Here is a 17,774-nt window from a genome sequence, read left to right on the forward strand (position 1 = left end):
ACATCAGATAGGAAAAAACACATATCAGATCAGAACTGAAAGTTAACTTAAGTTGGGGGGGGGGCTTGAATTTTAACCCCCAAGGGGATCATAATTTGAACGAAGTAGAATCTACATTACCTGAGGATGATTCCATACAAATATAACTAATCCTGGCTTTGAAGTACTTGAAAAGAAGATTTAAAAAGGTTTCCCTATATATTTCTATGTAAAACTTTGGTCGGCCATTTTGGCCACACCCTTACCCCTGGGGTCATGACTTGAACAAACTTGAATCTACACTACCTGAGGATAATTTCACTTGAGTTTCATCTTTTCTGTTTCAATGGTTCTTGAGAAGAAGATTTTTAAAGATTTTTCCTATATATTCCTATGTAAAACTTTGATCGGCCATTTTGGCCTCGCCCTACCCCCTGGGGTCATGACTTGAACAAACTTAAATCTACATTACCTGAGGATGATTCCACATGAGTTTCATCTTTCCTGGCCCAGTGGTTCTTGAAAAGAAGATTTTTAAAGATTTTTCCTATATATTTCTATGTAAAACTTTGGTCGGCCATTTTGGCCACACCCTCACCCCGGGGGTCATGACTTGAACAAACCTGAATCTACACTACCTGAGGATAATTTCACTTGAGTTTCATCTTTTCTGTTTGAATGGTTCTTGAGAAGAAGATTTTTAAAGATTTTTCCTATATATTCCTATGTACAAAACTTTGATCGACCATTTTGGCCCCGCCCTACCCCCGAGGGTCATGACTTGAACAAACTTGAATCTACATTACCTGAGGATGATTCCATACAAATATAACTAATCCTGGCTTTGAAGTACTTGAAAAGAAGATTTAAAAAGGTTTCCCTATATATTTCTATGTAAAACTTTGGTCGGCCATTTTGGCCACACCCTTACCCCTGGGGTCATGACTTGAACAAACTTGAATCTACACTACCTGAGGATAATTTCACTTGAGTTTCATCTTTTCTGTTTCAATGGTTCTTGAGAAGAAGATTTTTAAAGATTTTTCCTATATATTCCTATGTAAAACTTTGATCGGCCATTTTGGCCTCGCCCTACCCCCTGGGGTCATGACTTGAACAAACTTAAATCTACATTACCTGAGGATGATTCCACATGAGTTTCATCTTTCCTGGCCCAGTGGTTCTTGAAAAGAAGATTTTTAAAGATTTTTCCTATATATTTCTATGTAAAACTTTGGTCGGCCATTTTGGCCACACCCTCACCCCGGGGGTCATGACTTGAACAAACCTGAATCTACACTACCTGAGGATAATTTCACTTGAGTTTCATCTTTTCTGTTTGAATGGTTCTTGAGAAGAAGATTTTTAAAGATTTTTCCTATATATTCCTATGTACAAAACTTTGATCGACCATTTTGGCCCCGCCCTACCCCCGAGGGTCATGACTTGAACAAACTTGAATCTACATTACCTGAGGATGATTCCACATGAGTTTCAGTTTTCCTGGCCCAGTGGTTCTTGAGAAGAAGATTTTTTAAAAATGCCAATAATTTTTCTCTAATTCACGATTATCTCCCCTTGGAAAAGAGCGTGGCCCTTCTTTTGAACAAACTTGAATCCCCTTTACCCAAGGATACTTTGTGCCAAGTTTGGTTGAAATTGGTCCAGTGGTTCTTGAGAAGAAGATGAAAATGTGAAAAGTTTACGACGACAACGACAACGACGACAGACAACGGACAAATTTTGATCAGAAAAGCTCACTTGAGCCTTCGGCTCAGGTGAGCTAAAAATGGTCAAAACTAATCTAACTCATACCACCACTTACAATGTAGTGATGTTGTCTTCTTGATTTTGTGAAAATTTCCTTAATTTTTAAATACAATAAATATAGTTTTTTGCGAGAAGAATCCTACCATATGTGTCACTGCTATGAAATAAATTTAATGGTTCCACATGTAATACAGCTAGGGTGCTCAATCTTCCAATGGATGGCAAAACTATATTACGGATTCTGTCGAAGATTATGCCAGACGTTGAACGAGATATGAAGGAAAAGAGCTGAACACTATCGACATGGAATACGTGTTTTAGAAATTATATTAAAGTTAAAGGAAAGTTAAAAGGTAACATGCCAACCATTTATCATACCCTTTTCTCTAAATCAGAGGTGATAAAAGAAAAAGAAACACTGTATAAACAATACCTGATAATTCGAGCAGTCGAGGCTTTTAAGAAGAAGGTCTATGTTTGATTGATTGATTTAATATTACTGAACGTCCCTCTCGAGAATTTTTCACTTGAATATTGAGACGCCACCACTTGCCGGTGGAGAGCTACAAAATGTGTTCTATACTCGGCACTCAGGGCCATTGAGTAGTGAGGGATCTTTTTCGTGCCAGCACCTACGGCGACAAGGGACCTCGGTTTATACGGTCTCATCCGATGGACCGGTCTCCACGTCCAACATTGGGAATCGAAGACCATGTTTGTATAGTCATGTTTTCAACAAACTGTTGGAATACCGAGAAGCATAAATCCTGCTCCTTTTACTTTATGGCCTACATATTTTGATATTTGTGTGTTTGTTAGTGAGATATTGTTAGCTTGTAAAAAATTAAAAACAGTATAAAAGTCAATACAGAATGTTTTGGCAAAATTTAATACTGTAAACGTATTACATTTAGCTGTGTATTCTTTTTAGCGGCTTTGGCGGAACGCAACAACCGCTAAATCAAGTACAACGCTAAATGTCTTGCACATATACACATAAATAAGAATATGAAGAAATGCGCTAAATCAAATCTACGCTAACATATTCAAAAGTCGATTTCCGCCAAATATCGTACACGCTAAATATAATACATTTACAGTATGCTGTTTAATTACATACCATAGGGTTTTTGATGCCCCACTTCGTTGGAAACTTTAATTTGTTCAATAAAGGAAGGATTGATTTCTTATTTATTACGCTGATATTACTGTCAGGGGAATATACGATATTAACGCTAAAGGCGAGCGACAAATTAACAGACATTTGAGTCTTTCAAGTACTTTGAAATTATAAAACGCGTCAAAAAATACAGCATTTTCAACTACCAATAACCTTCAGATTAACATTTAATAAAATTTTGGGGGGCTGAATTTGATAGATATTTAATTCTCAGTAATGATTAATTTATTCACCACAAAACTTTTTTCATCAATTTTAAATCAAAAGTATACCTGATGACAATATTATTAATGAAACTTTCAAGTTAGTTAAAATTTACTTTTTTGATCAACGACGTCAAATGTGAATAATTTTTCTCCGATATTGAAATTATTTTGAAGCTGAAAATGTGATAAATCTACAAACTTCTATAAAACGTTACCTTTTCGGTCGTATAATTTGGTCAGATAAAACTACTACCCGTACATTGATATAATTTAACCAAAAAATGATTAAAATACCAAGTACTATTGATTTTCTTAATTTCTTAGGTATCCTTCTATTTTTTTCTGCAACAAATTTAGATGAGAGAAAGAATATGACAAAAATATAATTAAAATTATAGACTGTAAAAGAAAGGACAAAAATAAGCTTACTAAGTATTAAATTTCTCTGCGTTAACACTATCCAGTTTTAATTCGCAATATCTTGCATTTAATTTGAATTAAACTCTTGATCTGAGTGAAAAAAGCAATAAACCATCGAGAACCTGGCCTGGGGACCATAAAACTGAGACGAGCTCACTTTTGATCTCAGTCCTTTTTTCAGAATTTATCGATGACATATATTAACTCGTGCCTTTGTACTCACAAACTTTACATAAAAGTGCTACTCATAATAATAAAATTTTAAATAAGCACATATCATGCATATTATCAAACGATTTTATTATTCAGTATTTACTGTGTAATTTCTTAGTGCATATGGTTAAATTGCACCAACATGGAATCGAGACAATCGACATAATAATATACACATAAACATGGGTTTAACGAAAACGCTTAAAACCGAAGTATTATAAATAACTTAAACAGAAAAAAAGTTAAATTAAAATTGAGAGAGAATAAACAGAACAAGCCGAAGATTCCTGAACAGTCCTCCTATTTATGTCACAGAAGATGGTAAATGTTTATTGACCTCATAATAATAATATCATATTCAGGTGAGGAGCTGTTCCTTTTTTCAACGCATTAATGAGGATAAAGGAGTGGAAAATACAATCAGTCAATTGCTTAATCAGTGATTGATGTCAAAAGTGGTAAACTGTCATTATGCTGATAACATCCCTTCAGATTATTGAATTCAAATCACGTTCTCTTTTGCAATTTAGACACATAGAAATAGAATTTTTTGTAAAAAAAAAAAAAAAAAGTTCAAAATGCTACTCCTCCGACACATTTGGTTTGATTTCAATATAACTTGGCACACAAGTAGACTACACTAAGATTCATAAATCTGTGTATCAGTTTTTGATTTCGATGAACGAAGTTGCCGTGGTAACTAAAAAATAAATTTCTGTTAAAAACTTTCAAAATGCTACTCCTTCTCCAGTTTTGGTATGATTTCAATATAACTTGGCACACAAGTAGACTACACTAAGATACATAATTCTGTGTATTGGTTTTTGTCATTAATCTATTTATTGCTTTTGTACTAACGTTTTAAGTCGCAACTGCTACTTTTCTCTTATTATAAGTTCAAACCAGTAGAGCTACAGTCTCGACAGAGACGTGGTGTTTATTTAACGTCACGTTTTATCCAAACTCAGTACACATATTGTACAAACAAATCGAATATTTTGAGTGAAAAATATGCATGGAATATATCTTTATATTTGTATGATTTAGGACAGCAAAAATTGGGTCATGGAGCAACGTCAAAATTGAGTAATTAACTAATTTTAACTAATTATAGTATCTGTGGCCATACTTCTAATAAATGGAGCTGTTACAAAATAAAATTTACTATGTTTAAATTAAGTATTGCTGTATTAATTAAAATGAAAAATTCTCTAGAGGGCGATATAAACGATTTAAACGATATACATTTAATCTTTTACAAACTTGGAAAAATTCTATGAACAAGGAAATGTATTTTTAAAAAGCAGTGTATTTGTGTAAAATATAAAATACAATTTTTGAGTGATAGGGAGTTTAAATCGGTCGATGGAGGGTCTGCAGAGAAACGGGTTATAGTTTAAAAGCTTGTAAAAAGAGTTATATAGGAACGTCATTAAACGTGATGTGCGCTTCACTGTTGCTGAACTAATGTATTTACTGCGGTAAAAAAATTGAAAAACTGACAATCTAGTTCTAGCTACACGTATTTGCACAATTGTTAGAAAACTAGGTGTTAAGTGTTATGGACACGTTTTTTATGAATGGAAAAGATGCTATGTAAGTATGTTACAACGCACTTTGAAAAATTACACACTTTGAAAAAAATTTTCAAAGTGCGTTCAATTTGGGACCAAATCAACGTACTTTGAAAAAATAAAATTTTCTTTTCAAAGTGCGTTAATATCAGCCATACTAATGCACTTTGAAAAATGTGTATGGCTTGGTCCAATATTCTTGCAAATCTTAGGTATGATAAATAATTGAACCTGTTTGATAACTCTTCGGTGATACATGTAAGGTCACTTCAGGATGTGAAGGTGAGAGATTTTGATTTTTCTATGCTTTGAAAATTCTCCTTTCCTTAAATGTTTTACTGTAATTATTTTTTTCCACTTTGCAGGCATTTTATGTAAACTGAAATTTATTCAAAGTTTTCAACGTCAAACCAGTTATGCAAATACATATAGTTGGATGTACATAGAAAGATTACAACTATAATTACAAATCGATTCTCTTAATTATTTAAATACACAAGTCTAGAATTTTTTTGTTTTATACATATTTTTTTCAAAGTGCGTAAATTGTCCCCTGAGTAAAAAAAAAATATGCATATGTACACTTTTAATGCCCTGTGAAAAATATTTGAAAGTGCGTTGATCTTGTCCTAAATTAAAATTTTTCAAAGTGAGTTGATTATGTTCCAATTTTAACGCACTTTGAAAAATATTTGCATAATATTTTCAAAGTGCGTAACGCTATAAATCGTGTAAGAGATTTAAAAGCAGAGTAATTTTGATGAACTTTGAATTCTCGCTTGTTTTTACGCTAAAATATTGGTTTACCGTGCTCCTTAGTAACAAAATATACTGCTTTAAAAATTGGATAACACGAGTTTAATTTAATCAAATGGAATGGAACTTCACACTTCCTCAATATAAATGTTCTTATTTCTGAAAATGTGTTGATCTGTAATCTTGTAGGAATAATGTGACGATGAGGAACATTGTCTGCGAATTCTTTGAATGATCCTTCTATGGTGAAATATCTATACGAGAAAAATATATATATATTTTATATATCCCGTATATATGGGACGTAAAACAACATACAACCTATCAATCTCCACCGAAACTGCCTTGTAAGTCATTCCATATTTTGTGTAACATAAAGTTCAACAAAATGTTTCTTTTCTTCCCTGAATATTGTTTTAGTAGCGAGCATGTTTGCACATGTGAAAGTTTATGTTTTATCAGATAAGACTAGATTTACTGCAAACGGGGTACCAACATGGCTATAAATCGACAAAAATGGTCGTTTGATGATGACTTGTATTCATTAACTTTTTTTATATTAACAGTAAAATAGCACAATGCATTAGAATTTTATGACCTTACTTGAAATACTGTACCTTTGACCCTTACATTGAAAACAATTTTGGTAAAAGGTAATCATTTCATTTGTAATTATAACAAGTTTCCCTCCTTGGACAACCATCAGTAAGTACTATTTTGAAGACTGCTATGTGTTGTCAACATGGCGAGATAATTCGGATCGTTGGATAATTTGTTAACCCAGACAAAAATGGAGATAACAATCATTTCTATATTCAGTAAGGAAAGGTCTCCTTAGTCTTTATTTTTTACTGTTGACAATCCTACCGAAGTTTCTTGGAATATAATTGAGTTAGATTCTAATTTGTAGATCCATTCAATGTGAGTACAGTTACTATCAAGATTCAAAAAGTTAAAATAAAAAAAAACATTCATGTAAACATTAGAATCGCTGGCACTATATCAGCAACATTATTATAATGTATTGGAAACAACTGGGTTGCTGAATGATAATGAATGAAATAAAAATACTTTTTCATTGAACAAAAGAAGTAAGATCATGCAGATGTCATGGAAGTGAGTTAAGTTTGGATGCTATGGAGATTGAATTAGGATCAGATTCCATGGCCATGGAGGTGTAACATCCCACGCTGACATAAAAAATCAAATAAGTACAAAGAAATAGTTGAGTCATAACACTCTTTTTCTCAAATGACACTGACTATAACAAGGTTTTCAACTGTTTTGAAGACGCTCGTGAGGAAAATTAAGGACAGATGATACAAACAAATTTTTTCAGTGAAAAATATCTAATATCATGTCACAAGTTTAGAAATATGAATGGTTCTTAGAATTTTTTTCATAAGAACTGGAATATGAAAAACACTTGGAAAATATCAGTAATATTTCAATGAAAAAACAAATATTGACAAATCACATTCAGTAAAGGTTTACAGGTGAGAACAATTTTCAGAATATGTTAACATGGTGCTAAAAGTGTAATATAAACTTAAGAAAAATATACCAAGCCAGGTGAATTTTATTAGGAAAAGTTAAATGGTAAAAATCAGCCTATGTGATATTGCTAATTTTTTTGTCATTTTGATCTTCCTCTTAAAATTCACCTGGCTTGGTATATTTTTCTAATGTTTATATTACACTTTTAGCGCCAAGATAACATATCATGAAATTAATTTTAACCTGTAAACCTTTACTGAATGTGATTTGTTTATATTTGTTTTTTTTATTGAAATATTACTAATATTTTCCAAGTCTATTTCATTTTCCAGTTCTTCGGAGAAAAAAATCCAAGAAGCATCTACTTTTCTAAATTTATGACATGATATTAAATATTTTTCAATGAAAAAAAATGTTTGTATTATCTGTCCTTAATTATCAATAATTAGATATAGTCGAAAAGGAAGTCACAAGAAACCAATATGTTATTTCTGAATCGCCTCCTCCAATGAATCAGCTGTAAAAGTTTTCATTATTCCGAATTTCTAGAGTTTCATATGGTGCAAACTATTATACTCAGTCCCAATATAACTGTATAGGTATATTATTCTACGATAAGATCATTCAACAATACATGTTGACCAATGCCCCTTTACAAATTGCGTTAACTGACGACAATATCTGATGATTTCAGGGGCTGACTAAAAAGTTCACAAACGTTTGCATTGTTCCTTGCAAACATTTTGCATTAAAAACTGCTGAACGTACTCGATATTATTATTAAAAGTACAGTCTACTCTAGCCCAACACTACTTCGTTTACAATAGGGTCCTCAAGTGTTGGGTGTGTATAAATATCCTCCCCAAGTCTGTCTATCAGTTGCCTTGTCTGTTGTGGCATTAGCCAGCAAAATATTTCCCCGTCCTTTTTGGGGTAGAGCCATGATCTACAGTACTCAGCTACGTTGTCTTTTTCTGCGCAAGTCAGAAAAACATCTACAAATTTAGGATCGTCTGCGAATCTGAGAAAACTGGCGTGCCTAAATAAATCACTTGAAAAGCTGACTACATGAGGGTCAACTTTTAGAACTGGTCGGTATTTCTCTAAATTGACAAGACTGGATTCCTTGTCATATTTTTTGAAACTGAATCTTTCCGCGACAGCATTATACTTCTCAATCCAGTGTTCTTCTTCTAGATTGATTCTGTAGGATTGGCAAAGAAGAATCAACATCATCACTGCATCTCCACCTACGAATTGCAAGAGTAATCATCACAACTATGTATTTACTTAATTTTTCTTGATTTCTGAAAAATCCTTCCCATTTATAGAGAAGAGCACAATTTGCAGTTGTAAAAAGACACAGTGTCATGCTGATATTAGTATTTTCATTACGCCTGCCTGAAGTGGTTGATACTAGGGATCTCACAATTGTTAATAATTTATATTCGAATATCCGACAGGAGTATTCTAATATATTCGAATATTCGATGAAATAAATTAGTCTTGCATTATAGAATATATAATTCCTCTCTGCTGTGTCCGTTATATGCCATTATTTTTGGAATAAATTGAAATTCATTTAGAGTTTTGTAAATGCACAGAAATTAAAGTATCCTTTCAAAAAAAATTGTTTTAATTGATACGTCAAATTTTAAAAACAAAAAACTTTAACACAATTACCTTTAGCATTCTAGTTAATAATTTTGCTGACAATGATTTGTAATGAATCATACATAAACAAGGGATTCAGTTGTATTCACTGTAAAACTGTGTCCTTACAACAATAAAAAGAACTAGATGAAACTCGTTGCAAGCAACGAGAGGTCTTCCGTCCGATTCAGGAAAAAAAACGTAAAATCGAGCTGAAAAGTAAAAAAAAAAGATTTGCACACAAGGGGGATTGAACCAAAGTCGCCACATGAAATTCCAACGCACTAAATATTACGCTATCGGGACCTCTACTCTAAATCTACTTGTATATATCAAGGAAACAGTGCTTCTCTCTTAAAATTATGAAAGGTGGGTCACTATTCAAATTTTAGCGCCAAACGCCACGAGTTAATCTTCGCCCCTTTTCTTTGGAATGTTCTATTAAATAGTTGTGATAGCTTCAATGAAATTAATAAAAAGAACGTTCTTATAGCCTAAGATTCGAAGTTTAGAAAGTATGTTTAACACATTTTACAATTTCCATATTGTATATATGCATGTAACACTAAAGCAGTGAAACGGATATGATTTTTTTTCAATTTCCTGTTTATCCTCAAAGTGAACTATCCCGAATAGTTAATTGAAAAAGGTTGAAAAGTTTCGCCGGAAAACATGGCTCGCACTACGACTGTCAGGAATCCGATATCATTTATGCTCAATAACTTGAATCAGGTCTTTAAGACAAGAATGCTAAAATAAACTCCATGAAGCGATCTTTAAAAAAATCGTTTTCTTATTTTTGTCTAATTTATTAGTTTAATATGACACAAGTGTGCATAGGAAAAACAGTGGTTAATATTTATACTGACAAAATTAATTGATATTCTTTTTTGAGAAAGTATGACTTATAAGTATGATTTAAGATCTGTTTTTCGGCGATGCACAAGAGATATTAGGTATCGAATTTCATTTGCACATTTAGTCTTTTCTTTTTCTACATTGAAAACCAGCCAAAACTAATTATAGAAGACGTTAGTTTGACACAGAACTGCAACGTAAATACGACGTGACAATCCATGTATTCCTTTGTCTTTCATTTATTCTTATGTTACTTTCGTTCAAGCAAACGCTCGGCTGCCTCCGTAAACACCTATTGCGAAATGTCGGCGTTGACAGAGACAGCCGCCATTTTGGACCCGCTTCAGATTTTTGAATGCTAATATCTAGAGTTTAGATTTATCAACATTTAAACAAATTGTATAGTAAGCATTACGAGGAGGGTTTCTATTAACATACCAAAAATAAATGAAAAATACTGAAAAACAAAAAAGTTGGAAAATACGATTTTTTTTAATTTGCATCTTGTAACGACCGGAAGTATTGACGACGCACGAGTAGGTGATTCTGCAAACCACAAAGTAACAAACTATCGTCTCCAATAAGTCTCCAGATCATATCTTTAGCCATTTTCGAGAAAAAGGGGCGACAAAATTGCATTTTAAAATCAGGAAATTGTCGATAACTTGGCACCAGAAGCGAATTTTCAAAATTTCTCTACGGATGTAACAACTTCATATAATGAGACATATTTTATGAAAGTTTCATGAAAAACTGCTGAATAGTTTTCGAGAAATCGCCTGCACAAAATTTTGTCAAAAAAAAGAATAATAATAATAAGAATAATAATAAGAAACAATAGAATCACTATAAGGTCTTCCGTGAAGACGGAAGACCTTAATCATTTTAATTACTGGACATTTATCCCACTAATTCAATGATTAAATGAATACTTTATATTGTAATAGATTAACTCTTCATACTTTAAAGTTAATCCGAGAGCAATATCTTTTAATTTTGTATAAATCATGTTTTTATTTGTCTGATAACAAGGCGGCCTAGATCTTATTACAACTATATTATTAAGGAATCACTGTCTAGTTTTGAGAGTATTTCCATTTTATTGTGAAATAACATTGTAGATTTAGACTTTAAAAATGTAGACATAGACTTAAATCACACGAGGACTTCCATGCCAATTTCAATAGTCCTCACCCACTGACGTTAAACACAAAGACAGCCGCACGATATTTACATGCATATTTGGCCTCCTTAGCGTCAGACACAGAGACAGATGCGCACGAGATTTGCATGCGTATTAGGCCTCGATCCTTAGCTCGATCGATCCTGACCTATCGACCTGCCTAATTTACATTCCGGCAGAATTATCAAGAAATAAACTCCGACAACTTTCAAAGAGTTATCATAGAGAAAAAAATTAGAAATGGAAATATTTAATAATCAACGTTACGAGAGCATAATCAATCGAACTTAATGCAATGTCTAATAAAACTGGCCAAATTTTTCACCCCTATAAATGCATGTATACTTAGAAAACGAATGTAAGAATAATTATTTAATATTCGAATATCAACTCATCGAGCAAATATTCGAATATTCGTTGAGATCCATAGTTGATATCAATTTCGGATATTTATGAATACATTGTATTTCCTATTTTCGTTTACGCAATATTTGTGCTTTCTGTCAACAAAGGTATCTTATAACACTGCATGTCAACAAACTCGAGAAAAAGGTTCTTGCAAGAGACAGAAATTTGAACTACGAACAAACACTAAACTATGAACAAACATGATCTTTTATTGTGACAGAACAGTGGCTTTAGGGTCATGAATCGAAGTCTGAATTCCCTATCATAGGGATATTATTTTATAAACAAATTATCAATGAAAATCTGTTCTTGATAAGATTTTTGAGAAAATTTGCAAAATTAAGGTGTTTCATGTATCACTATGATTTATTAGAGACATGGTGTTCAGAGATAAATTCAAAAAGAATTTTCAAAGAAAATCCTACCTTGATACCCCCAATGTCGCAGTTCTATAACAATTTAATCTTATAGATCATTCAGTAAACGATGTTAAAAAAGTGTTACATTAACCTAACATAAGATATCAAAAGCTTACAGTTTAACATAGGTAATCAAAGATTACGAAGCTTACCTCAGCGAATGTTATCATTGTAAGTTATCCAAATCTCACATCATATTTTATTAATTGTTAGTATTTATCCCGACAACGATTCTTGCAAGTTCTGTTTAACCCCTTACATGGCACATACACATTTCTCCACGTCTAGCATGAAAACTAGAGGTACTGTGAGCAATGAGCTCACTAAATGATACTCCCCGCCTCCCATAATGTCCATGTTTTGCTATATATTGTTTTACGGTAATGTGTAAAGAGAGATAACTCGTCCTATCAAATATTATCCAGAAGCTTCTATATATATGACGTCATAGGTAAGGATATAATGACAATGGGAAACCTAAAACAAGTGTCGAATAAAAAAGCAAAATAGAATGTGCACAATGGAAATATGTAATAAAGATTCTGTAAAAATTTCATTAAGTGATTGGTACCCCAAAGCGTAACAGAAGGAGGAACGGACGGACCGAAATACCGATTACTATATACCCTCCCACTTTTCAAGCGGGGGGTATAAATATATATAGTGTTAACAAATATTCATAACTCTGTTAATTCTGCATATCTAGGACTAGGAAGTTCATTGGGGATTGATCTGTTCAAAAAACTTTAACCTGATCTTTTGTTTGGAAAATATAGATCAGATCCAGCATCCGAAGCAAGTCTGGTACATGTAATGTGCATCCCTAGATGCATCATCCATGCAAGTTTGGTCCAGGTAGGGCTTATAGTTACTTTGGAATGAAAATGTAGGTCAGATCCAGCATCCGAAGCAAGTCTGGTATATGTAATGTCCATCCCTAGATGCATCATCCATGCAAGTTTGGTTCAGGTAAGGCTTACAAGTATTTGGAAATGAAAATGTAGGTCAGATCCAGCATCCGAAGCAAGTCTGGTGGTGTCCATTCCTAGATACATCATCCATGCAAGTCTGGATCAGGTACATATACATACGATCCTAAGATAAGATCACTAAACAATAAATGTTGACCAATTTCCCTTTACAAGATGCATTAACGGAAAATATCTGATGATTTCAGGGTCTGACTGAAAAGTTAACAAACGTTTGCATTGTTAATGTAAACATTTTGCGTAACAACTGCTGAACATACTCCACAACACTATTTATAAAAAAGTATACTCTAGCCCAACACTAGTTGGTTTCATGAATTCAGGAGCAGAATTAAAAGTTCACAAACGTTTGCATTGTTCTGTGTTAAAATTTTACACTAAACAACTGAGCGTTCTTGATCACATTATCAAAAGAACACTCTACCCTAGGTAGGTCTTATAGCTATTTAAGAATGAAAATGTAGGTCAAATCTAGCATCTGAAGCAAGTCTGGTAGTGTCCATCCCTAGATACATCAGCCATGCAAGTTTGGTTCAGGTTAGGCTTATAAGTATTTGGAAATGAAAATGTAGGTCAGATCCAGCATTCGAAGCAAGTCTGACAGTGTCCATCTCTAGATACATCATCCATTCAAGTCTAGATCAGGTAGGTCTTCTAGTTACTCGGGAATGAAAATGTACGTCAGATCCAGCATCCGAAGCAAATCTTAGTGTCCATCCTTAGATGCATCATCCATATAAGTTTGGTCCAGGTAGGGCTTAGAGCTCCTTTGGAAAGAATTTGCTTCAAAAACTTTAACCTGGTCACTCATCTGTAAAATGTACATGTAGGTCAGATCCAGCAAGCCTGGATGGTGCATCCTTAGATGCATCATTCATGCAAGTTTGGTCCAGGTAGGGCTTATACATGTAGTTCCTTGGGAAATGACCTGCTCAAAAAACTTTAACCAGCTGGTCACTCATCTGGAAAATGTAGGTCAGATCCAGCATTCGAAGCACGTTTGGTAGTGTCCATCCCTGGATGCATCATCCATTCAAGTTTGGTTCAGGTAGGGCTCATAGTTACTTGGGAATGGACTTGCTCCTAAAACATTAACCTGGGACGCCGACACCGACGCCAACGCAGGGGGTAAAACATAAGCTCATTTCGACTTCGTCTATGTGAGCTAAAAATGTTACTATTTTTTATGATTATGCACTGATATGGATCTCGTCTAGACTTTTTTTATGATTACATGCTTATAATTCCATTCCTTTCATGTGAATCTCCTCTAGACTTTTCCTTATTCTTTTATGATTACATACTTATAATTCCATACCTTTCATGTGGATCTCCTCTAGACTTTTCCTTACACCTGTACAGTCGTACTCGCTATGATCTTCAGAAGACCTACAGACTCGACACGGCATACCTGCTAAAAAATCAGCATGTTACTAAAATAAGAAAATGCCGGTATGCAGGAAGTTTAGAACCTCTATTTAAAGGACTCGTTTCGAACTCATCATTGATTCAGAAGTATCTGGTGATACTGTGATACTGCTGTTTTGTACCAAAAGGATTGACTGATTGATTGAATGTTTGTTGTTTTACTTTGAATTCGAAATGTTAACTTAAAGTAGAGAAGTCACCATAAACCAGTGAAGTACATGAAATTAAGACCTTTACTTCATTCTCAGGGCAAGAAATTAAGTGAGGTTTCTTTATCACGCCAACGCCTATACAAAGCACGGTGTAATTTACTGTGAGTGTCTATACAGATAAATAAAACACTGTATAATTTTACCTGTCAGGGAGTCCTTGTATGTAAGTCTGTGTATGTCCACTGTGTTGTCGAAATCTGAACCGACCCAGAGTAGTTGTGTTCTGTCATCGTAACCAAGGCCACATTGGAAGCGCTGCCCGTCCTGGGTCGTCAATACATTAGACAAAGAGTTACCATCTTGGTCAAGCAACTCTACTGCGAAAGCGTAAGTATCACACACCAGGATGTGTGAGAGAGCGTCTGTACACACTCCACGAGGATCTAAGGAGTAGCCTGGTTGACCTTTGTAGGAGAAGCGATGTCTCCCTTCACGATCCGTTACCACTAAAGCACCAAGTTTCCAGTCCGACACAATAACGTCTCCATTGCGGTTCTCTGTGAGATAGATAGGCAGAAGATACAATTCTTCGCCGGAGTCGTTGTGTTTTATTGTCTGTATATGCTGTCCTGAATTATTGTAACGGTTGACCTTGCCTGTCTTTGAGTAAGTGTGACGCATCCCGACCAGCAGGTCTCCATTAGAGGGAGAGCTGTAAACACTCCATGCTTCCCACGGCGCTGTGTGCTTTATAAATGTGATATTTGTGTTGTTTTCTATCGACAATTTGTGGATGTTGTACTCACTGTCTATATAAATCAACTCCCCGTCCCTGTTCACAGTGTGAACTCCCCATAAATCAGCAATACCTGTGAGGTGATGCAGTATATCGCCTGTAGTGTTTGTCAAGACGATATTGCTCCTATCACTGATCCAGACTCGGTCTGATGTTACGTGGGAAATGTGGACAACGACACTTACACCCGGAACTCGGATCAGTCTCTGTCGGACTGCTCTAGACATTTTTTTCATCAGATATTTATTTTTTTTCCTTATTTCCTACATGCTTTTTTCAAAACGTAATCTCTTGTTCATTTTCTCATCCACTGAAATCTCATAAATGCAAAAAATTGTCACTTTCTACTTTAGCTGCATAAAAGTTTGCATATGATCATATCCTTAAATTGTTTCTTTCCGTGAATTTCTTATATGACTGTAAATCCTTACTGTGTGGTGTTGAGTCCTTAATGACGCTTAATCCTAACTGTGTGCGATGTGGGTGTGCCATCTGACGCTGATTACTTGCTGACTGTGATGTGGAATCGTTTGTGACGCTGATTCCTTGCTGTCTGTGATGTGGAATCGTTTGTGACGCTGATTCCTTGCTGTCTGTGATGTGGAGTTGTTTTGACGCTGAATCCTTATTGTGTGTGATATGGACTCCTATGGGACGCTGAATCTTTAGTGTGTGTGATGTGGACACCTATGGGACGCTAAATCCGTGGAGTCAAATGTTTGCTGAATGAAAGAAATGTAATCTGTTTATCTATTTTTTTTAATCCCATATTAAAAATGTTTTTTTAAGAATGTGAAAAAGAATACATTAAAAGTTTGTATTTGCATATCCACTGTTCTCTCCCACTATGAACATGTAATCAACAACTGCGTTCATCTAATTATAGTCGCAACTGCTTCTGCTATGAGTGCAATTGCTCTATCACACTAACGTAGAACAAACTCTACTACACTTTTAAAACGTGTTGAGAAGTATATATATGAAATGTTTCTTAAGAGGAATAAATATAAGTTTTTAATAATATTCTTTTTAAAAAAAAGAAATTCAGAATATTTAAAATTGCTGATTTATATCTTTAAAAGTTCAATTTTGTTCAATGTATTTAATTGTATAATAAAACTTTTTTAAAATCATAGAGAACTGCCACATTTTTTTATTTTTTCGTATCATGCATATTTGTACAAAGAACGACAACTCTTCACACTTGGGTTATAACATTCGGAAAGAGAAAATTTCTTTAACTATTTATTTAACTATTTATCTATTTCAAGAATGATTTCAGATATTAAAAATAAATAGAAAAAGTAATAATCAGTGATAATAAGTAATAATCATTATTGCTAGCGCTCTCGAGCGCTAGCAACTACGTTAGTCCAAATTCCTTGAATACGCATGCTCGGCCGCCATGGCCGTGCATTCTGGGAAAACTGTGAAAACTACTACGGATAGACCATACGATAACAATTTCGTTGTATCATGTTGTAGCATGAAATAACTGTTTATTTATTGTGTAGCTTACACTTTAAAGATAACTTCATATTTATATTACTTCAAATTCTGGGGGGGGGGGGGGGGTTGCTGACGAAAAAGCCCGAGTCATTATCTGATTGTTCTAAACAATGACAAGGGAGTTTTTTTTTTAATCTAAGCACAACCAAAGATAGATTCTAATTTCTGATTGGTCAATTCAGCCAATCTTACAAATTCTAGAAACAGAAGCAAGAATTTACACTAAAAATAACGAATAAATCCACTATTTGTGTTTAAAAAAATTTTAATGTGTATGGCTTTTAACCTAACATATCTTGACAAAGATGACCCAAAGGACCAATTAAGCTACTTCACATGCGTTCCAAACTCTCTGGACTCTTTACACAACATGCACTTTGAGTTATTTTCTATACAGTATTCCTTTCAACTCCCATGTATTTTCTTTGCTAAATTGCCAAGAAATTCTCTTCTTTAAATCAGCCCATACATGCAATGTCTCAATCGGCATCTTCTTCATATTATATAGAGCCCCCCCCCCCCTTCTCCAGTAAAGGTCATAATAATATGTTCCGTTGTGCCAAAAGTCCAATAGGTCACCCACCCCCCTTGTTTCTTTACCTATGTGTCTCTAAAATGGATACGCTTCACAAAACAATAATAACTTTATCACTCTCCAGCTTCGATAAAAATTAAAGAATTCAGCAAAATAAATCACTTGATCATGGATCTTCCTTTCTGTGTTTAAAAATTGCTACGGCGCTAGCTCACCTATCTTTTTAAAAGATAAACTTGTACATGTAAA

At 34.0% G+C, this 17,774-nt stretch overlaps 1 protein-coding gene across 1 annotated transcript in view; it reads right to left on the reverse strand.

Annotated features, from left to right (window-relative positions):
- Nucleotides 1-15,708, reverse strand: part of LOC134246998 (uncharacterized) — a 47,893-nt gene extending 32,185 nt beyond the window's left edge. The window contains exons 1-2 of the mRNA XM_062729350.1: nt 14,889-15,708; nt 14,424-14,516 (exon numbers count right to left, since the gene is read on the reverse strand). Coding sequence (XP_062585334.1) covers nt 14,424-14,516; nt 14,889-15,708 — 913 coding nt within the window. The remainder of the gene's footprint in view (nt 1-14,423; nt 14,517-14,888) is intronic.
- Nucleotides 15,709-17,774: the final 2,066 nt, after the last annotated feature.

This window comes from Saccostrea cucullata, unplaced genomic scaffold (assembly GCF_032062105.1).
Source record: "Saccostrea cucullata isolate Sc308-1 unplaced genomic scaffold, CSIRO_AGI_Scuc_v1 ctg6249, whole genome shotgun sequence".
Classification (NCBI taxonomy): Eukaryota; Metazoa; Mollusca; class Bivalvia; order Ostreida; family Ostreidae; genus Saccostrea; species Saccostrea cuccullata.